General features: G+C 44.8%; 1 protein-coding gene across 1 annotated transcript in view; it reads left to right on the top strand.

Annotated features, from left to right (window-relative positions):
- Positions 1 to 23,307, top strand: part of LOC147901299 (uncharacterized) — a 221,363-nt gene extending 198,056 nt beyond the window's left edge. The window contains exons 17-18 of the mRNA XM_087376466.1: positions 21,711 to 22,055; positions 23,254 to 23,307. Of these exons, the coding sequence (XP_087232592.1) occupies positions 21,711 to 22,055; positions 23,254 to 23,307 (399 nt within the window). The remainder of the gene's footprint in view (positions 1 to 21,710; positions 22,056 to 23,253) is intronic.
- Positions 23,308 to 24,877: the final 1,570 nt, after the last annotated feature.

Here is a 24,877-nt window from a genome sequence, read left to right as displayed (position 1 = left end):
TGTCTTTATGGAAATATTCTGGCGATCCAAACATGGTAGAAAAAGTCTCAGGCTGCCTTCGATGCATCACATTTGTTCTCCCAAGATGCATGGTGGATTGAACATCACGGATATTCATGTGCATATTCTTGCCCATAGGGGAAAAATGTTGCTACAATTTCTGCAAGGTGATCAGCCTTGGGCTCTTATGATTAGGACTCTGGTCACTCATATCAATATTTCTGTGTTTGGTCATTGGCAACTCGATCAATGGGATTTCTTTTTTGGCTGCACTGATGGCACTTTGCCTGGCTGCCCTTTTGTCTCCCACTTGCTTCTTGACTGGAAGCATGTTCTTTCTCATGTGGAATGGAATGGATGGCAATCTTTGCTTGGAAATTCTTTGAGAGCTAAAAGCATTCACTGGTTGAAAGTCTTTCAGCCTCCCTTGGCTTTACAAGAACCTCGACGTTCCTACTTTGTCTCATTTAAAGGCATCACCTCGGTTGCTGATGTTATAGATGATGCTGGTACTGTGCTCCCCTTTTCTCTAGCAGCCACTACATATGGATTAGGCTCTCATTATCGTCCTTTGTGGCGACAAATTACTTCTATGCTTTCGCCTTTTGTTCCGATTCCTCCTTTGGAACTCTAGGACCGCGGCTGGAAGATTGAACTTTGACTTCTCCAGGGTCCTCTTCTCATCCTTTGAGGCTGTCTTAGATTACTATACCTGCATTGTATAAAATCCTGTTGCCTCAACCTTGGGTTTCAGAGAGAGGTGATTCTGTTTGGCGAATGCATCGCCCAGCCAAGTGGTGGAGGAAAAGATTACAGCAACTTTGGGCCTATAAAGTACCGCTTCGGCAACATGTTTTCTTTTGGCGAGTTCTTTTGGGAGTGTTTCCATCTGGATAGCTATTAGCTCATCGACACATTGCTCTTGCACTTTGCTACATATGTTCTGCTTCTTCGGAGACTGTGCCTCACTTGTTTTGGCATTGTTCGTGCTCTCGTGAGTTTTTTGATCTGCTTCGACAATGCCTGCGAGCGAAATTCCCATCTGTTCCATTTGGGAAGTTCTTCTGGCTATTTGGGTTTCATCCATCCAGACCGGAGTTTCATCTTTTCTTTGTTTGGGTTTGCTACTGGGCACTATGGACTTTATGGACATATAGGAATTGTAAAGTCTTTGGTGATCCTACTTTCTCTCTATTTGGCTATTTTAGGCGTTCTCTATAGCAATCTTTCTTTGATTACTTGTAGACCCGCTGCATAGATCATGAGGTCTTTTTGGCATATACTAAAATTTTCAGTTGATGTAATTGTAGCACCTTATTTGAGGTTGGTACTCATATAATAATCAATCAAAGATTTCACCAAAAAAATTGTGTGTGTGTATGCAAAATTTCCATGTTGCTTCGCCTTCGTTTCCCTAACTCCCCTTTTGGGAAACATTTTATGCTTTTTGGCAGACTTCCTACAACCCTGGTCCATTACTCTTTATTTTTGTACTGGGTCAGATATTGGGCTTTTTGGACCATATGGCAGGATCACAACATGAGATATTTTGGGAATCTGTTCTTGCAATCTTATGAATATTTCAGACTCTCCCTACGGCAATCTATCTATGATGCTTGCCATCAAGGAGATCTTCCTCAGTCATGCCTGAAAATAGTTTCTCTTTGCTTTTGATTTCTTGTTGAGGCTCTCTGTTTTTTGAGACCCTCATGTAAATCTTGCTGATAATATACCTCTCATGGATTTACCAAAAAAAAGTGTGTGTATGTGTGCACGTCTGCCAAACCAATTGCGGCCACCTTGTACTCAACAGTAACATTTTAATGGATTGGGAGCCTTGTCTAGCCTTGTGGATTTTTTGGACTTCTATATATACCTAGGGGTCCTCTTCTCGGGCCCTATTTTCACAATGTGACCAGCCATGGTAGCTCGTTTGAGTAGAGGGTATGCTCGTTCAAGTAGAGGGTATGCCACACTAGCCAAGATCAAGTGTTAGTGCTGTCACTGGTTCGTCCAATGGGGATGTACGATAGTCCCTTTTGGGGATAGATATATTGGAGATAGTCTAGTCCTGCATAAAGAGACTACAGGTTCTACTTCTTGCTCGGATGATCCATAGCTAGCCATTGCATTTCGTACTAGCAAAGTTTGGGGCTGCCCCTCTACATTTCGATGCAGTCTTTCATGTTCATTTATCTCTAGAGCTAGGGGCTTTGGCACACGACATCGGGATGGCATAGATTGCCATGGATGACCTTGAGTTATCTATTGCACTAGTGGTAGTACGTGATCAAGCTGTAAAAGGAATTGGAGATGTGCAGTTCACATCTATTTCAAGTCATCCTATCACTTTGACAAATGTTCTAAATTTTGGGTATCTTCTCACAAGCTAGGCAAAGGACATTGCATGTGAGAGACAGATTTGTACTTTATGTGACATGTAGGAGATCGAGACAGAGGATCACTTTGTATTTAGATATCTTGTGTACTAGAAGATCAGTGGATAGCACCACTATCTATTCAGGAGCAGTTTTGTCCCACTCAGAGATTTCTTGGCACATCTCAATCAGCGAGGCCTAGGAGCAAGCATTGCTATCCCACGTTTGTGGATAAGCTTGGAAGTGAAGTAGAATGCATTTGAGTTCATTCATTTCCAGTGCAAGGCATTTATTTGGGTTCGGTGATTTTACCAGACATGTCTCTTTCAAATAGCTTTGGTCACGGTGACAAGTTGGATGGATCCAACTGCTCCTTGTGGTCTTTTATGCTTAAAAATATTTTGGTTTACAAAAAGAGCTATGGGATATTGTTTGTGGGGATGAGGTGAGCCTCTTATTCCTATTGTTGTCAGCACGACAAGCAGCTATGTCTCACCTACGAGCCCACAGATGAAGGAACTAGAAGGAGGAGGAAAGGAGACAAGGGATCTAGAAGGAAGGAAGCATAACTTGAACTTGAAATGAAATGGAAGGAAAGGCAAGAACCAAAATGAAATCACTTACATGACCAAAAGCTCCATTGAGTTGATTGATATGACAAGCGAACGTACAATACTCATATAGAGTGGACACACACACTCAAGTACCATATGTATATGGGATAACTCCCAATATGCCACATGGCACTCTCTCACACAAAGACTCATAAAACTAGTTTCTACTAGTACACACTAGAACACACTCTTTGACTATGATTTCTCCAACATCCCCCCTCAAAGCGAGTGTGAGACGCAACACGCAAGGAGTAAACCGATCCCCCCTCCACCGCAATACTGCAAAGAGCAAGTCCAACTATCCAACACCTCCCGTGTGATAATGACTTCTCAGTTAGCTGCGACCGGCAGTGAGGAACATCACTCGTCACCGTGAAAAGGACAACTATTAAGTATAAAATAAACACCAAGAGAAAAACTCATGGTAGATATACATCATGCAAGCATAAAAAAATTTGCCCCTACAGGCAAACAAATGCTCATCCTAGAGAGCAAGAGAAAATCCATGATTGAGGCTGAAGATGGCATTGGGAAAAAGCATTACGAACACACAAGCTCAATGGAAATAACCATCTTTTGAGAGAATGCCAAAGTTTGAGAAGGAATGGAAGCCATGTCTAATAAAATAGAAGTGTATGCTTGGTAGGAATGTCAGTGGGCCTATCTCTTGGAATGGAGGTCACTGGGAGTCCTGGAAGCACCTATTATGGTTGGGGAAGCTATTGCTATGGTGAGGGAGAACAAGGTTGGTGCCGTGGCTGGTATGACTATGACTGACCAAAATTAGGAGGATCCTAGTGTACATTTGTAGCTACAAACCTGCCATCCCGCACTACAACCCACCTCTACTGTGGAGATGCAAGAGCAATGGCAGAACATGTCAATTTGAGGAGGAAGTGTTCTTCTTCTTCTTATGCCTCCTTCTCTTCTTTTGGCAATCTCTAGCAAAGTGGACAAAAATTCTACAAATGTAGCACTCATCATTGTTAGAATATAAGAGCTGTACTTTCTAGTGTCAAATCAATCAAGTATCAAGCCTACAAGCTCTTTGGTCTACATGTGAATACTTTAATTTTGTTCATTGCTCTTGCTATTTCATTTCCATTTCATTATGTCTCTCTTTGAGTATTATTATATCTCTCCCTAGCCTACCCTCTCTCTCTCCCTCTCCACCATGCACCTCCATGCACCTTCAATCATGCCATCTTGTGACCTCTATTCTCTACCTAAAGAGGGACCATCCGGATGCTAAAGTAAGAAATGGTGATGCCCCCTTTTCTTTCGCATCTAGTGCAGTTCAAGAAGGAACATATTTGGGCCGTATTTTTTTCCTCCAAGAGGTTTGACGATTCAGGCATTCATAGTTTGCTTCTCTAAAATTAGTTTCTAGCATGTGTACTTCATGCTAGAGGAAGGCTAGAATAAAATTTGCTCCTTACTTTGGCACATCACTTCACAGGAAAATAGCTCCCCCTTGTTGGTTTCTTGATTAGCTTTGGTAAACATCTTTCTTTCTTTTTTTTGGGGGGGGAGGGGGGGGGGGGACCTCTCCCCAAGGCTCATTGAAGCTGGCCACTTGGCAATCATGCATGCAACAACCTATGTATGGCTTCATCTAGTCGGTTCTCCTTTAGTCAGACTCTCTTTTTCTACCTCCACAATTTGAGGGGAGCTCCATGAGAGTTGGAGGTGGTGACTCTTGGCAGCAAGTTGCAATCAACTTTTGGAGAGTGTTGGGACAGGATTCTTGCTGGTAGGGCTAACCCTAGCTTGCGGTTCTCTTCTTATTTATTAAGAGCTACTATAGTTCATGATTGGTGTGATGGTGCTTGCTGGTGACGACTTTCCTATCAAGCTTGTGTGGTGCAATTTTCTTGAAACTCCATGTGGAGAAGATAGTTGAGGTCATGCTATTTGTGTTATAGTGGGGTCTTGGATCTTTGTAAGCCTATGGCTATTCATTTCAATAGCTATAGTTGAGTCTTTGTGACATTGTTTCAAGTCCTTAATATCATCTTTTGTGAATTGCAATAACCCTAGTCGAGATGAGCAATGGTCGGATCTTTTGGTGAAGTATTTTTGGTTTAATATCATATGTCCTTTTGGCTCTATCTCTTTGTTGTTGTGAGGAAGTTATAGGGCTCAATTCTTACCACTTGGTAATTAGAGCAAAGTTACGAGGAGTCTATGTTCTATTTCCATCAGTTGCAATGGACGGTGGTCTAAAAACTCCAAGTCTAGTCTACCCGAAACCTCTATCATAAGCTCGATGGTAGGAACTTCCCTTCCTAGCAACTCTTTGTTGGGCTTCTCTTTATGGAGAAAGGACTATGGGGGGTCATTTGAAGATTGGGAAAGAGACCTGCTAATAATTAAGGGCTCCAAAAAATTGAATGCATGTTATTTGAAGAATGGGAGAGCCATAGGTCTTCTAGAAGAGCTCTAGGAGTCAACTTTTTTCACCATGTGGACATTTCTATAACAACAGCACAAAATTGCAGTATCCTGGAAGCTTTGTTTGTCTTAAGAGTCAAGAATTCAAAAATCATGCTCAAACGTGAACTTTCCAGATCGGAGATGGAGATTCCCTGGGGATACGTCTCAATAGGATGCGATCGACTGTGAAGCAGCTCCAAGCTCTCAAAGTAGGGGTTGAAGATGCCAATGTCAAGGCGATTTTGCTCATAGTCTTGCACCGAGATATGCTGAAATCATGACAATTTTAAGACTGAACTCTGATTCCTTGAATTTCCATGATGTAATATCTATGCTTTTGAGTGAATAAAGACCAACATAAATGAGTATGCTGGGAGGAAGTGAACCAGCTTATGTAGGGAAGTAAAAACAAAAAGCTAAAGATGGTGGTGGAGGTAAGAAAAGTTCACTGATCTGTGACTACTGTGGACGAGATGGGCACACTGACAAACTCTACTATAAGAAATCTTTCGACATGAAAAACAAAGAATTGAAGGCTTGCACAGCTGAAGGTGAATCGGAAACTGAAGTTTTGCAGGACTAGTACAAACAGGTCCACTCGTGATTGATTTGGAAAATGATTATGCTTCTTGAAAGAGCTGTAGTTTGTGTCAGTTGTAGATTCTTGTGTGGAAGCATTCGTAGTGTCTTCTCTCAGTTTTGTTCCTTCAAGTCCTTTGTGGACAGTTGTGTTGCAAATGGAGGTTTCTTTTAGTGTTTTGGATTTTGCTGTGGCTTCTGCTTCAGTTGATTGCCCCTACTCGGTTTATGGGGGGACTATTGGATTTCTTGGTTAGCTTTGGTAAAGCTCGGGTTGTGAAGAAGTTATACAGCTCAGTTGTTAACACCTCCACTTGCATCCACTATGCAAGTCTTCGGGGCATGGCATTGCTCCTTATCTATCTTTCAAGAGCAGGATTTTTTATGGGTATATGTTGAGCTGTAGTGAGATTTGGGATTGACCTTCATCTCCCACCTCATGAGTAGGGTTATGAGAGGTTATGGATTGAGCATTTTCTCTCCACTTCTATTATGTTGGTTTTTAGGGGTTTTCTGTGGAGGCTTGGGATGGAGATCACTATCCCACTTTTGTTGTCCTGATCATACTTTGGTACTATGGTGTTTTGAATGGAATATATTACTTTTTCAAGTAAAGTAATAAATGATCCTCAGGAATGTTAGGGTCATAGACAAAGATCAACACACGCCACTCCATCGATACAGACTGCTTCTGCCACCGAAGACGGCAACCTAGAAGATGCACCCCACAAACCACATGAAAAAAGGGCTGCAATGGTATGAATGAGATGATAATATACTTGGAAAAGTTCAGGGAACCTAATGATAATGGGGGTAGTTCTCTGGGGTTCTTCTACCGGGATCAAAGCCCAGTGAAAAGGGTATAAGAAAGATCTAGGATGAAACCATGGATGTGTGTAAAGAGAGTGGTGGCACTCTCAATATCAACATCCTCCTTGAGTAGTAACAACTCATATTCGGAAAAAAGACATGCTCTCATGACCAGTGAGATGGAAGAGGAATTGGCTGAATGTAAATCCATTTGCCAGCACAAGGCCAACTTGAAGCTTGCAAAAACACTATCTACCAATGCACAACCTAAAAGAGCTAAGGAAAGGCTAAGGATTAAGGAGGGAGGGGGAAGAGGGAAGGCATAAGAGAGGGGAGCAGATGAAGGGAGAAGAATAAAGGAGAAGGAAAGAAAGGTTTACTAATATCTCCAAAAGACCAACAAGGCCTATGAGACCGAAATCTGAATACGTGTCTCCCGCGCCCCCCCCCCCCCCCCCCGCCCCCCCGCCCCCCCCTTCACAAAAAGAAAGTGCAAATAACATAAATGGAACAACTGAAGTATCTGAGGTATAATGCTGAAATGCTGGAAACATTGAGGATACTGAGAATACACTGGTGCAACACTATACAAGCATCCATAACTATATGGTTGCCGTACACTATGTGCCGATTGAGGGTAGTAGGTGAGGGAAAGAGAGCACAAGTGAGGGGGGATTGTACAAAAGCATCCCGTACAGAGAATGTGTACGGAGAGCAGTGGGCGGAGAGGGGTAGGTGAAGTACGGAGGGTAGGGGCTAAGGGGGGGGCTGTATGGATCTGGATGACTGGGAGGGGCGATAGGCAGATGGAAGTAGAGGGGGGAGTATACAACAGATGGAAGTAAAGGGGGACTATATAACAGCTATAATATTTTACGGGTTGAGAGGTAGAGGTGGAGAAACTAGAGAGGGAGGCAATTAGCAGTGAGCGGGAGTAGAGGGGGTGTAAAGCAGCCAGTACAGCTGTATGTATGAGAGGCAAAGGTGGAGACAGGGAAGGAGACAACAAAAGGGAGCGGAGGTGAAGAGGCTAGAGGGAGGTGAAGAGGCTAGAGGGCTAAGGGCAGGTTGAGGCAATAAAGAGGAACCAGCATTCCTCGATGATCTCTATGAAAAAAATATTTGCTTCTACTGCACTTGACCTGACTTGATATTCTTATTGCTTCTATTGTTCTCTGACTTGGTTTTATATTCTCATTGCTTAGAACGTCATTGCAAAAACCCCCCATATCTTTGTCATTGCACGTGTTTTTTTCCCCACCCCATGAATTGTTGCACACTTTTTTGATTTTTTTTTTTTGAGAAAAGTGATATATTCTATTCAAAACGAATCATACAACAGGTGGGAGAGAAAGTACTCTATCCCTAGCCTCAACAATGTGGCAAAAAAGCCATGGTGGTGGTCTAAAATGCCACGACATCCCAAAAGGGGTCAAATGAAAAAATAATGAGCAGTCCCATGTCCTCATGAAGGATAGAAGTCTCCCACGAGCTGCCAAAGAGGTGCCTGCACACCGCTCCCACTGACTCCTGAGAGTGAAGACAATCTCCGCCCAAATGGAAGCAAGAGTGTCAGCCTCCATGCATAAATGGCCCCCAAGGACAAAAGAGCATCGCGAACACCATATCCGCCATAGAGTGATGCTGGAAATCACCTCCCAGGCTGTCTCTGCATTTGAAGTAGGCATGGAATCCTAAGCAGGTATAGGTAACAAAAGTAAATCCTGCGGCTCCATGATGCTGACATCAGTCGGACCCCGTCTCTGGCGATGCTGCATGAAGAAACCGTGGTCTCCTGGCTCTGACTCAAAGAGAGCAAAGGCTCCAGATCCTCTCCCCCATAGGGCAGCACCCCATGTCATCCGAAAGGACTCGGATGTAACATATGAGAACAAACTGAAAATACCTGCCCATACCACTCTAGAGCTAGGGCAGCTCCATAAACAATGCTTACTAGATTCCTCTGCAAGCTGACAACGCATACACAAGGAAGGTCTACCCATCTGCTGAAGCCATGTACCCACCGGTATACCCCTATGTATAGTGAGCCAAAGAAAATAGGATACTTTCCTGGCTCTACTAATGCCCCAGAAATGAGTCCAGTAGTTCAGCAAGAGCTCTGCAGTAAGTCCCTGTGAATGCCAATGTTGAGAAGCTGATGGTCGGTGATGAGAGTCTCTCTGCTGAAGCCTGTAACCTGCCCTCGTCGAGTACTGGAAGAAGGGAAGAGGATGGCCGCCTGTCACCGGAGCAGGCCACATCCACTCACCTGGGTCCCAGTCGAGCTCCGCGAGAGGTCAACCCTGAAAAATCCAAAGTCTCCATCTAGGATCCTCTGCAATGGTCAACCTGGAGGGATCTGTGGCCCATACCTTACCCAGGCAACCAATGACCCTGACCCTCTGCCAAAGGAGCTCCTGTCGATCCAGTGGTTGAGTGGGATACAATCTGTGTGAGGAGTCCAACTCAAAATAAGTAAACGGTGCCGGTCCTAAACGAACTCCAATGCATAGCCCAGCCTCACTAAAACAACCTGACCAAGTAGAGATGGGATGAACATAGGCTGGATCTGTAAGCGTATCCCTCCACTCCTGCGGAATAGCTCTCATGATCAATAATCTGGTGGCAGCAATCTGTCCAAGTGGTCCGTGTCTATCTCTGATCTCTCCTCTGACATCTCCACACCTCCCCTGAACCAATCTCCAACTGTCACAACCCCCTGAGCATGCCATCTGGCCAAGGGAGTCCTAAGTTCTGTACCAGGGGAAGATCCCTGATACCGGTAGGTTAAGTGTTTCCATCTTATAGTTTAGGTCTTAGCCTAGGTTAGGAGTCCCTTTAGGGTCCCCAAAGGCTGGACAGGTAAGCAGGGAAGCAGGCTGCCCAAAAACTCCCCTGGCAAATGAGCCAGGGAGGGCTTTTTATAGGCTGGTTATAGGCCAGCCAGTCTGTAAAACAGACTGAGTCTGTAATACAGACTGAGTCAGTCTGTTTACAAACTGGGTTGGCTCAGTCAAGCGCTATAAAAGGGCCCCTTGGCTGCCCTGTTTTCTCATTCAGTTTGCTCCTGCCTTCAGTCCTCCTACAGCTCCACTTCAGCCTCCTGTGCAGCCCCTGAGATCCTCAAATCTGGCCCTGCTCTAGCCTCAGTCCCTTGGCCATCAGTTCAGCCTGATCTGAAGGTGACCAGGCAGCACAACAGTCGGAGGTTTGAACCAGCAAACGGAGAGAGGTTTGGACACTGTTTCCTCAGCTTTCTCAGCTCTCTTTTACAGTTTACACAGCTCACTCTCAGCTCTATGTTTCCGTCATCTCTCAGTTCTCTCATAGGATCTATCACTTCTAGCTTTTCACTCTCTCACTCACGTAGTAACCCTGCATTCCGCTAGACAGCACAAGCCTCTTCCTTGCCTTGCAGAAGCGTCCTACATTGGCAGTGTGGACAGCATCAAGGTCTCGGTATTGGTCGGCGTTGCCTCTCAGGTCTTTGGGTCTGCTATACGTGTGCACAGTGAGCTCTTCAAAAGCGTGTTCCGTGCTCTCTTGAAGAGTGTTCTTTGTATTTCTCAGTTCTCCAAGTATAAAGCAAATTCTCCCCTAATTGGGGGAGGGGGCCCTCAGTGGGTACAGGGACCCAATCAGTTGTCGACTCTACTCTCTCTCTCTCCTCATCTCCTTCCTCTCTCTATGGTAAACAACGCTTATTCCTCGCTAAAGGTTTAAAGAAGGTCTTGCTGAGAATTACACGATCAGATAACCGTTGCATGTTACAGGAGCTAGCAAGGATGAGGTCTAGATCCTGTGGTTGCATCTCTTTCAAGAAAAGCAACGCTAATCCAACAAGGCGCTTTATGCCAGGAGTAGCTTCATCTTCAAGGGAAAGTGACAAAGTGGCTGACGAGCAATTTCCTCTCTTGAGGAGGGAACTGCTCTAATGAGGTACTGTCGAAAATGATCCCATATCTGAATAAGCCTTTTCACAAGAGGTGAGGAAGGCTGAAAATGCTGGTCCGTCAGGAAGATCCAACTGACTCTACCTGCCCACTGGCCTGCCGCTCTAGGGGTGCACTGGTGAATCCCATGCAGTAAAAACTGCTTCCACGGCTGATCTCCTGGAGTCAAACCTCTAACAAGAAGTTTGACTAAAAGGGCTCTGCTCTGCATCTCAGGATCAAGAACCCCAAGCTCACCTAGCGGATCGAATCAGCATGAAAACACCAACATGACGCAACGTACCACATAGTCGCTAGTAGCACCTGATTGAGTACCAGCGCTCTACCGGCCAAAGAGAGTCTAGCCGTACTCCAATAGGCTAGCTTTCTTCGGATACTCTCAAGAACTGGGGCAAACTGCTGTGACGGGGACACCTCAATGCCAACCTGGAAGCCTAAATATCTCGTAGAGGTGCCTCTGGGAATCCAAACAAAGCCTCTGTCTCCTCCCCATGCTGGGGTATCCTGCTGAGCTCCAGTCCAGATCCCTTTTGATTTGTTCCAATTGACAAGTCCCCCTGAGGCTAAGCAGAACTTGTCAATTGAATCCGCAGCAGTAGCGAGACTATACGCATCTCCTCTGACTGTCAGTGCCGTGTCGTCAGCAAACTCAGTGTCCAAAAGCTCCTGCTCCTGCCGGATAGGTAGATGGAGGCCCAAAGTGCCATGACTGGTAGCCTGCATAAAGTATCCCATAGCCTCTGCTACGAAAAGGAAAAGCTAAGGTGCAAGCGGGCAACCCTGTCGTACCGATCTGGATAGCTGAAAAGGCGGTCCTCTGCCTCCACAGACCACCATCCTGCTAGAAGAGTGAGAGTAAAGTGAGGAGACCCAGGAAATCCATCTATCACTGAAGCCTAGCCTCCTCAAAGTGCCCTCCAAGAAACCCCAGTCCACCCTATCATAAGCCTTCTCAAAGTCGAGAAGAAGAACAGCAATCTCCTACTGACTCTCCTTCGCCCAGTGAGTGGCCTCCCAAAAAGTAAAGATGTTATCCAAGATACTCTGATCCACTCTTTACACAGCCGATCCAGTCACTGAGGAGATGATCAGAGCCAGAGAGGAGATCTGGAGCCATATTCCCCTGATGGTCTCAGACAGGATGAGTCATGTTTTGGATAGCCCATTATCACTCCTAGAGATCACGGACGCGTTACATGAGTTGCCCAGAGACAGATGCCCGGGGGAGGATGGTTTGTCGCCACTTTTTTTCAGAGCTCTTTGGGATACGATTGGGCCTCATCTACTTTCTGCCTTTTCAGAGGCTCTTGATGCAGGATCTTTGGGCGAGACTTTATGCACAGGTTTGATTTGTCTCATCCCGAAAGGGGGAGACAAGACAGTCCTACGTAATTGGAGACCCATTACACTTCTAGGGACAGCCTATAAGATCCTAGCGAAGACCTTGGCTCTTCGCCTAAAGCCTTTGTTGCCAGATATCATCAGAGCTACTCAGACAGGATTTGTCCAAGATCAATCAGAAGTGATCTCAACAAGACAGTGAGGGTCCGTCTGAAGAGTCCCGGCCTCATCCACCAGTCTACGAAGATTGTCCGAAGAGTATCTCTGACCCACTGCCCTGAAAAACTCTCTAGAGCATCTATCCCCCTTCTGAATCCAGAAAGTCTGCTGGGAGTAAAACCTGAACTGTGCCCTCCTGCTCTGAATCTCCTCTAGTCTCTCCTGGGCCTCCGAAAGCTGCCCTCTGATGAAAAGAGAATGAGAAAAACTCTGAATCAATCTTTGAAGTCTGGATACCTCTGCTCTTTCGTTCCGATCTCTGATTCTGAGTTTTTCCTTCTCCTCTTTTGCCCTCACCTGGCAGGCCGTGCTGACTCTAGCCAAAGCCCCTTCTACCCACGTCAACCAGCCCTGATCCACAGGAGTGTCCACTGACAACCAAGCCTTTCTCAACCGTTCCACGAACTCTGTATCCTGAAAAACAAAATCCGGAACTCTCACTGAGCCTGTGCTCTCCAATCGAGATGTAGGTAAAATCTGTAAAAGGACTAGAGCATGGTCAGATAAAACATAACCCGGGCGGCTGTCCTCCTCTGGCCTGGCCCCATTGGCCAATATAAAACTTGTCGAGTCTGACCCAAGAAAGAGAGCCATGGAAAACCCCCGACCACGAGAACTGAAGACTGTCAGCCAAGTGACGAAAGTCATCCAATCGAGCTGCATCATGAAGTCCAGCATGCAAAACAAAACTGTCCCACTCCACTCTCTCCCTATCAGAAAGGCCACCCACAGTTTGACCCGCCTTGTCTTCAGAGAATTCAACCATGTTGAAGTCTCCTCCAACAATCTAGGTGTCAGCCTGAGGAAGGGACTCTCTGAGCTGTCTCCAAAAAGCACGTCTATGGGCTGGATCCGTGGGAGCATACACATTGAGAACACCAACTGCTGTGCTCTCAATGTGAAGAATAACATAGCATGCTCTGCTCTCCACTAATGTACCCTCTTGGGTGATCTCTGAGGCCCACCTAGCTGAAACTGAAATGCAAACTCCTCCCCTCGTACCATCCGCTGGGCTCCAATATGTCCGGCTCTGTCCTCTGAGTAAGGATCTGCATCTGTCAATCGTGTCCTGGGAGAGCTTATGCTCCTGGATAAGCACAATGTCTGGAGGGGACCCTGAGGAAATAAACCGAAGGGAGTCCCTAAGCAACTGCAATCTAGGAACTCCCAATCTACGACCATCTGCATCTGAGGTAAATCTGCGGCCGTTCAGTCCTCTCACGTTCCAAGAAATGATGGACAACCTAGACATCAAATGGAAGTGAGGGTGTGTCAGTGGCAGCGGCCCTAAACTCTCTCTCTGACGGCGCAATCCAAAGTCGGTCTCTGATCAAACTCCAAATCTGCCCCAACTCATGTAAGATGGCTCCAAACAAGGGAATAGAACTTTGGCGCGAACTGAGGAGCTGAAAATCAAACCAACCAGCACTCCTGGGTAAATCAAAGTCTCCCTGAATCTCAAAGAACAAAAACAGAAAGGCCCTGCCACCGAAGCCAGGTCGAAGAGCCCTAGGGCAAGAATGAATCTGCGAGCCGACAATACGATGAACCGATGAAAATTGAGTCATGCACAAGAGCTGTCTAGCAATCTCACTGTCAAGTAACTCAGCTGACCAACTTTCGCTCCCCCGAGATCGAAAGCTACCTCCAGAGAAACGAAGAACATGCCCCTCTCTGGAGAGAGTAACCGATCCCAAGTACTCCTCAACCTCCTCTGACCATCGGCAAAACACCGGTAGAAGTTCCAATCGAGTGAGGGAGTCTGTGATAACCTCTCGAGCCAAAAAGGGCCAAAACTCCACGGGCAGATCTCTGTCAGCCATCCTGGGGTCAGGTCTAGGAGTCAGAAGGGCTGAAAAGGGCTGGGCCGTCCTGACGCTGCTCCTGGAATAGGTGAGAGGGAGAGGAAGAATCTGCGACGGGGTGTCTGTCCGCGCGGGTGACTGATACTCTCGCTCAATCTCGTCTGCTAGGATCTCCCAATCCTCTCGCCTGTCTGGGTACTGAGCAAAATCTGTGACCGCACTCGCGAAAGATCTGGTTAAACCGGGAGTGAAAAGCTGCGAGGAAGAGGCTGTACTAGGAGGGGTGTCTAAAAGGACGCTCCGCATAGCAACAAAGGAAGGTAATGTGCAGCGGGGCTGTGAAAGAGGTCTCGAGGGAACCTCGTACAGGCGCATGAGATCCTGGGACGGGCTCTCACTCTGACCTGTGTCGTAAAAAACCACTCTCTCAATGGACTGCTGGGGAGAGGCATCCATCACAGTAACTGCAGCCTGAGGAGTCTCCTGCTGAATAACTGTCTCCGTAACCAATATCTAAGCCTCCGGGGTAGTAGTGTCTAGAGTCCTCAAATCATGAGCTATTGTCTCCTGCACAGCGTGAAGACCTACCTGTGGATGGTCCTCCGCATCTCCCCTTTCCAGGGTCTCCTGCACATATGTCTCAACTCCCTGAGCTACCGTCTCCTGCACAGTGTCAAGACCTACTTGCGGAAGGTCCTCTGCATCTCCCCTTTGAGGGGTCTCCTGCACGTGTATCTCGACTCCCTGAGCTACCGTCTCCTGCACAGTGTCAAGATCTGCCTGTGGATGGTCCTCTGCAACTCCCCTTTCCGGGGTCTCCAACACAAGTGTCTCAACTCTCTGCCATCTATGAGCTCGTACCTGGGACTGCACGTACTGCTGGCTCTCTCTCTGTCTCCATCTCCTCCGAGCTCTCCGTGAAAGCTGTACCACTGGAGGCGCCAGGGCCTCTGAGTCCACTGGAGGCTCCGCTAGAGGAGTCTCCTCTCGCTCTGCTGAGTGAGTCGAAGCAGGCTCAGAGACCCCTGAAGGCTGAACTGTAGGCTCTGGGTCACTCGTAGGCTGGGGAGGAACCGGAGACTCTGATCGAGGCCGACGACTGGGGCAATCTCTAATAAAATGACCTCTCTTCCGACAAAAAAGACACTGCTCAAGAAGCCCCTCATACAAAACCCTCTGCTGCATCTGAACCCCATTTCCCGTGGAGTACGAAATCAAAGTAGGCAAAGGTCGAGGAGGGGGAAACTCTGAGGTGAGTCTGACCCTCGTAACACCTGTACCAGTAAGTGACTGAGCATAGGAAAGTCTAGCATCTGATGGGATGACTGTACCTGCCACGCTAGCCATATGCTCCACGGCTCTGCGACAAGAGCTGACCTCATCTGGAAGTCCAGGGAAAAGCATCCAAAAAGAGACCTGACGCGATCTTGGGGAAGTAGTACTGAAGTGCTGCCGCCAAGGCCACAAATGGATGACTCTGCTCTGAAACTGAATCAGTGAGCTCATAAGTACTCTTTGAGCTTGCTCTGTAGACTGAAGGCCAAAAGAAAAGTACCCTCTGCCCAGCAATCGAAAAACCGTAACTGAGACACCCAATGAGGCCATGCTGGTGTACACCCAATCACGTAACTGTTGGCCTCTACCGGGTAGAAAGCCAATAATGTGCGTCAAACGAAAACCCTCCTCTGCTACCTCAATCATCTGCACAATGTCAGGAGGAAAAGAAACTGTGACTTCGATCTCCTCAGGTTCGGCGACGGGAGCGGCATTATTGTCCTCCATTGTCTCAGCTAGTGCTGTCCTGAGGGGAGGAGCTACCTCTGCTGAAAAAATCCGCCAAGAACCTCAAGAATCCCAAAAAACCCCTGGTTAAAGAAAGCCCCAAGTTTCAGCCTGCGTGGAATGAAACAAGCCACTCAATGTTGAAGTAGGAAACTCCACCAATGTCTGGAAGCAGCCCAGGAACACAGCTCTCCGGAACACGAGCAGAACAGCCCCGGAGAGGGCCCTGAAGCAGCCCAGCCTGAAGCACAAGGGAGGGGCATACAACAGCCTGAAGGGCAGCCTAGATGACAGCCAGGAGGGCGCGACCAACAGCAGCCAGCATGAACAGCAGGGCGCGCAGCAGCCAGTCCAGCTGTAGGGGGGGGGGGCCACAACACGAACAGGCTGAAGGAGGGCACGGCCACCAAAACGTCCTGCAGCCAGACGGGCTGGAGAGGGGGGCACAACGCGATAGCAGGCTGAAGGGGGTGGCGCGATAAGAGGGCTGAAGGGGGGGTTCGATTTGAGCAGGGCGCTGCCAAGGGGACCCTGCGCGACCAAGGCAGCAGGGCGCTGCCAAGAGAGCAGAGTACGACAAGGGGCAGGGCGCTACTAAGGGCTGGAAGAATGCGGCGGCAGCAGGCAGACAGGAGCTCCTCCTCTTCGATTTTTTGACTTTTTTGATTTTGTAGATCCCAGTCTCAATGGTATGCTCATATTGGTGCTATACCATGCTCAAACTCTCTCAAGATAGTAAAAGAACTATGCATTCAACCAAATAGACAGATTCTAAATTTGATTTGATACCAAATGTTTGAAAACGAGCTATTCTAATCTAGTGCAATTAAACTTACATCAAGACTACAAAGTGACTGACATGTTTGACCTAAAAGATTTGAGACAGGGAATCTACTACTGATGAAGCATGAAGGAGAAATCTTTTTTATTTTCAATAAAAAGTACTTGAATTAAGTATGAAAGACCCTCCCTATGAAAACTCAAGGGAGAAGAGCATCATATTTTTTAGGGAATGGAGTGGCTCCCCTTTCTTCTCACAGTCACCTACAGGGTTGAGATGGCAATTTCAGCCTCAACCTTGGTTGGTTCATTGCTCCATTTAGAATGAAGAAATCTAAAAATACAAGACTGTGCAAAGGAAACCGATCTGGTGAGAGATGATGGTGGAGACTAGAAAATTTGACACAAGAAGAAGATGTATAGCTTTATGACGTTCTTCTTTACATAGAATTTCCGGGTTGATGTACAGCCACTTGTCCTCCACCATCAGATGGATTTCCTGATTGACATCATAGCCAACTTCAGAAGCTAGTCCCTTGACCACAAGATACAAAGAGTCTCATATAGTTTACGCAAATCACTCACCTATGTTTCACCATGATTACAACAAATGCCTTCATGGAGGAGTGGTAGGTGAAAGATCATAGTGGTAGGGGGAGAAGCAAGCTAACACTAGGAATGGAAAGGAAAGATAACAAGCATAATGGAAATGAAATGGAAAGAAAATAAAAGCAATGGACAAGTACTCACATGATACCAAAGAGCTTGATGTTGACTGATATTTGATTCATATGACACTAGACAAGTACAACTCTTATATAAGAGCACACACACATATGAAAACCTATGCATATGGGATAACTCCCAATATGACACATGGCATCCATAAGACACACTAGACTAGAACTCACACTAGAACACACTAGAACACACATTTTTGACTCACTTTGGCTTCATATTCCAACACCCCCCCATGAAGGCAAGGTGAGAGACTACTGGAATGGAACCAAGAACAGAACATGACAATGATGGTCTAAGGTGAGGGACTATTGGAATGAAACCAAGAACAGAACATGACAATGACGGTCATCAAACTGTGCACCCTATGTAACTCAGAGGCTAAAGTCTGAGTGTGTTCAGAGGTTGATCCAAGCACTCTCATGGCTTGAGACTCAACATGCTCAGAGGCTCACGTTATAGCATGGCTACATGACCAGCTCATAGGTCTAGGAATACACCAACATCCTGGAACTTTGCGAGGCCTGATAAACAAATAGACCTATCAAAGCCAATACATGGCTCCCACAATACATCCCCCTCTAAACCTATCAAAGCCAATACATGGCTCTCACAGTACATCCCCCCTTGGCTTCATAATAGGACATGTTAGGAAGCTACACACCAAAATAGGAAAACCAATACATCTTTTTAGGAGGGCTATTCAAGGCAGAGGACATTTAGACTCAATGAAAACCAAACACTCATTAAATATCATTTTAGGGGGACTACCCAGGGCAGAGGACCCCAAAATACATCAAGCTGTAGGAATAATAAAAATAGATCTCTTAGGAGTAAGAGATGTCCTCCAAGTAGCTAATGCACGTGTGCACATCCCTGCGAGACGATGACGATGTCGATGAAGCGCTAGGTAGAAATGCCAAAAATATGTGTCGGTGAAGTCCATGGGGTAGCTACATGGAGCAATTACATGATGACTCTCAAAATGCCGGAAGGAGAGTCACCAATATCAAAGTAGAAGCCTCATGTACCACGACCAATCGGGAAGTCAATCAATGCGAAGTATCTCAGCCACCGATCGAATAAGCAATGTTGAAGAAGTCACTTGTTGATGTAGAGTGGTCTACATCAAGCTCGATGTAATGTACTTAATCAGAGAGATCACAGTAGTGGAGTGTGTCGGAGTTGATCGGAGAACTCACATCTAGCTCGGGAAGTCTTCACCAAAGTTTGTAGTAGTCACATGAAGGAGTCACCGCAATGTAATGTCAAGAGCTCACATCAAGTGACGGGTAGAGAAGACAGAGGTAGCATGGACAGCAAGTGAGAGCAGAGCAACTGAAGTGAGTGGAAGCAGGAGCTGTGTGGGCAGCAGAATGGCGGGCATAGGAGCGAATGGCGGGTTGGAGCAGAGGTCAACGATGAAGAGGATGGACAGCTTTATGTTGAGCTGGCTGCATCATCATGCTTGGGCTGCGGACGATGTGACGCTTCTATCCGTATCTAGAAGCAGAATCACGGCTTTGTGTCTTCAAAAAAGTTGCAGAGGACCTTGAGTACTACAAATTTCGTTTTTACATCATTGCAATCCGAGTTTTCTGTGAAAAGTTACAGCTCTTGCAAGAAGTGACGAAATTTGTTTCTGACGTGGAGCTGGCTGCATCATGTTTGGGCTGTCAAATCATTGAGCTCCAGAACAAGATTCACGCGCAGAAACAAATTTCTTCACTTCTTGCAAGGGCAGTAACTTTTCACAGAAAACTTGGATTGCAATGATAGTACTCAAGGTCCTCTGCAACTTTTCTGAAGACACAAAGTTGTGATTCTGCTTCTAGATACGGATAGAAGAATCACATCGTCCGCAGGTCACAGAAAGATGTAGCTGAAGGAAGGAGAAGAGAGGTGGCAAATTATGGCGTGGAGAAGAGAGCTCAAGGAAGGAGAGAAAAGGGTAGCCTTCCAAGGAGGAGGTAGAGTAGCTTCATTGGCCTCCCTCACCTCAACCTCTTGGAAGGGAAAGGGAAAGGGAGAGGGAGAGCAGGGCTAGGAACATGGCTCTGATACCACATGAAAGATCATAGTGGTAGGGAGAGAAGCAAGCTAACACTAGGAATGGCAAGGAAAGATAACAATCATAATGGAAATGAAATGGAAAGAAAATGAAAGCAATGGACAAGTACTCACATGATACCAAAGAGCTTGATGTTGACTGATATTTGATTCATATGACACTAGACAAGTACAACTCTTATATAAGAGCACACACACACATATGAACACCTATGCATATGGGATAACTCCCAATATGACATGTGGCATCTATAGGACACTTTTTTTTTTTGGTGAAAGCATCTATAGGACACACTAGACTAGAACTCACACTAGAACACAGTAAAACACACATTTTTGACTCACTTTGGCTTCATATTCCAATAATAGGAGGGGGAGATAAAGGTGGAGGATCGAGACAATAAGTAGAGTGCTGTTGAGGAATCCTTTGGATCAATGGGAAATAGGGGGAAGGATAGGACATGGGATCCTAGATGTGAAATCTTTAAACACCTCCAATACAGCAAGCTATAAAAATTAGATATCTTAGGTCTCATGCACTTTGGTTTACATGTGGGTTTTTTCTCTCCCTTTGAAGTACAACCCACTTCTCATGTCAATATTTTGAATTTGTACTAGGTGGGCATTTGCTTTATTTCTCTAGTAGCATCAAAATACTACATATCCCTGGAGTGAAAGGATGGTTCATTGGTAGAACTTTCTATAATTTGGATACACCACTTTCCTTAGGTTCTTACTATATCTGGATTTCAATTCATTATTGCATATCGGTAACTCTCTCCTCCTTGACAACCCTAGTCCATGGTCTTCCAAAATCATGCCAAGATGTGTATCGATGTGACAATAATGTTGTGAAGATTGGGGACAAGGATAACATAAAACCAATCCTTATCTTGTTTGCACGTGGGAGGGACCAACAATGTGCCTCACCACCACTTTGCCTTGAGCTCCTCTACAAATCATGTGACCAATTTCTTGTCTTAGGATACGAACAAGTTTTGGATGGTACTGAGAATCAAGGAAGCTACAATGAGGGCCCTTCTTTTTGGCAAAATCCATCGTATGAAAGCCTCTCACAAAACCGGCAAAGATTTCAAAAAAACTGCTCCAAAGAAGGAGGCAAAGAGGAAAAGGAAGGGCGGGAAGATCGAGTGGTTAAGTATTTATGGGGTCTCGCTGCTAGGTATCCTGTTCTCTTAGGCTCACTCCATAATCATCAACAAATGACTTTGCAATACCGTTCAATTCCCCATGAGAAGACTTATCAGGGTTAACTTTAGCATGGGATTGTTGATTAACTATTGTTGTGTCCTAACAAATGAGAAATAACCTGAACTGGTTCTTCAGCAACATTCTTGTTTCAAGGAACAGTTTGTTAGAGAAGGTAGCATTTCTCTATATGGGATCTCATGTTATGTCATCAGAGGAGAGCTGATAGAGGACAAAAATATTGTAAAGGATTTGAAAGGAGATTATGAATTCTTTGAGGAGTTAGTTGGATAGATGTTTTGAAGACTCTTAAAGACGCAATAGATGAAACCTAGACATTCACTCAGGGTATAGGATTGTGGCATCATCATTCAGCCTGGTATCAAGTGGCGCCACATTGTCTTTACCTTGATATTGCTTTAGAACAAACACTCACTTTTGTTGATTATTCCACCTTTGATTTTACATTTTAAAAATAAATTGGATGGCCTCATGTGTGTACATTTGGGATACTATTTTATGGTCCCTTCGTCTTATTTTCCTTCATCTTACATACTGTATTGTGCTTTATCAAAATAAATTAAGTTCTTGATGTTAGTACTTTTCTGTTTTATCTCTCCCATCCTTTCTACTTTACTTTCTCGGATGATGTAATATGCTACATACTTTTCACGTCTTCATTTGAGATATCATAATCATATAAATGTCATCGGACCAAAGCTTTAGCGCACTCTATATGACATTTGAGAAGTATTATTATTCTCAAATTGAACCTGCAGTTTATCTTGATAGCTTTCACTTTTCCTATTTGTTGCAGTGAACCTATTGGTCTCAAATTCAAATTTTGTATCTGCAAAGATGTTGAAAAAAATGTCCGTTCTGTCAGAATAGTGATGTTTAACTACCTTGATTACAAAAATCATCAGAGGGTTATTTGAAGCATTTAGTTCTACCACACATCATGTTTTGACTTTTATTATTTGTTTTTGTTTATAGTTGAAAAGGGTCACAGCAGAAGGTGACAGACTATCTGATTTAGTCGAAAGACCTCAGAATACTGCACGATGGAAATTGCTAAATGGCATAGACCCAAGTGAATCGCAGCTCAGGTCAAAACTCACGTTTATAGAGGAAACATTATCAGAGCGAGAAGACCAATCTCTTGAAAAGGATTTGATTTTTGAGGAGATCTTTGCATTAGTAGAAGATGTTAGAAGACAGGCAGCAGAAAGATCAGATGAGAGCAGAAAAATTGCAAACCAAATAAGCGACTATCAACATCACATACGGACAATTACTAATCGCATGATGTCTACTGTATCAGAGCTCTCATTCACTCAGGTTTGAGTTCTATCCTTAGATAAAAGTCTTGATTGGTCTGTTATGATAGGTTCTCTCTCTCTCTCTCTCTCTCTCTCTCTCGCTCTCTCTCTCTGGTGACAAAAAGTGAACGGAAACTCATAGAGAAACTTCAAATATAATTCAAAAGATTGTCAAATGCTCGAGTCAAGAATTGAGTCTTCACTGGGTGATACACTGACATGCCTTAGACAAAGCAAACAGAATTCCCAGCATTAACAAGAAAACAGGAAGGAAGGACAAAGAGTTAAGAGGATGGGATAACAAGACATGGAATTTATACTACCTGAATCAAACGTGGGCAGATGGGTGAGGCTGTTGTAAAAAGCACTATCTTTTTGGAACATCCTGGTTTTTTAAAAAGAAGAAAGAATCTACTAAAAAGTCATCCAGATTTAAGAGCTGTCCGGCCTGAAAGTGAATTTTAGAAAATTTTAAAAAGTGGACAGAGAAAGGATAAAAGATATCTGGAGCAGAGCATATCAGGGCAGAAGCATTGGAAATCAGGAATAACCTGAAAAGTGTTAACTCAGAGAAGTACTGCAACCCATAATTTTCCCCATTTTGGGAGTAGGATAGGTAATTGCAGCCCACCTAAAATTTATATTCTAATGCATGCATGAAGCCCAATAAAACTAGGACACACCACACCAAAGCTAACGGAACACACAACTAAATGCCCAACTTTTAAGAATAGCGTAGGGAGGACAAGTTTGATATGAATTCAAGGGGAAAACCGGTGACGCAAGTGGTACAAGAAAATGCCTATATAACTAAAACAGAAGTAGGCATTTACCTGTTTCTTAATGTCCTTCCAATCCACGAAATAAGGTACAATTTCTAGAGGCAGAGAAAACATGTTTGAAAGGGGAAATGGCAGGGATGTACACAAAAGTCACCTTTGGAAAATGCCAAAAGAAAAGCATACAATGAAGATTTTTATGACAGTGCTAAGGATACTGAAACAAGAATAAAATGCCAAAGAACGGCATATAGTGAGAAAGTGCTTGAAGAGTCCTGATATGTATCTTGGAATGTTTATGGACGATATGGATCAAAAGAATATCTATTTGCCACACTTCACGAGAGTTCCAAAAGATGTGAAGCAAGAGACATTTGTGTAGATAGTGTCTCCAACAGAAATTTTGAGGTTCTTTGATGTTTCATGATTTCTGTGCAGGATTTGCTGTTCCTTGCTCATGAAGCCGACAACATGACTTCTAGCAAAACATGACTTCTTGCTCATGAAGCTCTACACTACCTATCTACCTATTGCAAACAAGGAACAACCAAAAACAATAACTTTACAAGCAAAATGGGATTATTTTCAAAAAGAGGACTATTTTGTCATTCCCAAGACCTTGAAACTCTCCCACAATCATCATTTTGCAGTTTTTTTTGAAGGATTTGATAGCATTAAAGGCTTAGCAATGATCTCAACTACCTTTTTCTATGTTTGGACAACTAGAAACCTCAACCAAACAACCCAAACTCACTTTCACTCTTTCTCACATTCGCTTTTCCACATTTTTTCAGCTCACACCTTTCCTAAACACCAAAACCAACCACATTTCACTACTAAGTGTTGGACAAGGGGAAAGTAAGGAGAGAAGCACATGCAAGTAAAAGCATACCTCTAACTCCCCGGTAACAGTGCCAAAAATGTGTAGTCTCCGGTTGTGACTCATGTGTCGTGGGGATCTTGGAAGAATGCAGATGGAGTCTCCTACCCCAAGATACTCCTTGTGAGAGCAATACAAACACATACGGTCCACATGTGTCATGCAAGTGGCTCCTAGAATTGTTGCAATTGTGAGTCCACAAGAGGAGAAGGGGGAGAAGGGGGAGAAGGGATGGGAGAGGAGAGGGGAAGAGGAAAAGGGGAATGGAGTCAAGAGACAAGAGAAGGGGAAGGGGGATGAGTAGCATTCACTAGAGGCAAGAGCATTGAAGAAGACGAGATACAAATAATGAAGAAAAGAAGAGTTTGTATTCCATCCAAACTTGCAATCAACAACTAAACACTAAATTCAAAATTTTGGCCTTATATACATATTACCTTTTGAAGGGAGGGCCAACCCTATGCTTTCCTTCTCTTTCTAACCTATCTATTTTATTGTTCCTAGTTTTTACAAATCTTATTGGGCCGATATGGCTCCAAGGTAATTCTTGAGAAAATCCTTAGGTGCATAATTGAAGAGAGCTAGTAGCTAGCTAGGAACGGAATGGAAATGTGGAAAGCATAATGAAAAGCAAAATGGAAAGGAAAATGAAAGAACAAGTGCTAGGCAATGATAACCAAAATACTCACATGTAGATAGCTTGATGTTGAGTGATATCAAAAGACTCAAGACAAGTACAACACTATATAGTGTGACACTAGACTCTAGAAAGCCATAGTGTATATGGGATAACTCCCAATATGACACGTGGCATGTCTAGGACTCACTAGACTATAAAACACCCGCTAGACACCTAGTACACTCATTTTTGACTCATTTTGGCTTCATATTCCAACACCCCCCCATGAAGGCAAGGTGAGAGACTACTGGAATGGAACCAAGAACAGAACATAACAATGATGGTCATCAGAACTGTGCATGCCAGTCTAGAACTAGACATGGTTCCCACACAATCTCAGAGGCAAGTGGGCATGGCTCAGAGGCTAGTGAGCATAACATAGAAATCTCATCTAGCATGGCTCAGAGGCTCATCATGCATGGATGCATGACCAACTCAGAGGTCTAGGAGACCAATGCACCAACATCCTAGAACTCTCAAGCCAGGCTTGATAAACAAATAGA

Source organism: Dipteris shenzhenensis, chromosome 6 (genome assembly GCF_047967505.1).
Source record: "Dipteris shenzhenensis isolate YYH24624 ecotype China chromosome 6, Dip_SZ_1.0, whole genome shotgun sequence".
NCBI classification, from domain to species: Eukaryota; Viridiplantae; Streptophyta; class Polypodiopsida; order Gleicheniales; family Dipteridaceae; genus Dipteris; species Dipteris shenzhenensis.
Note: the sequence above shows the minus strand (reverse complement) of the source record. Positions and strands in the feature narration are given on the sequence as shown.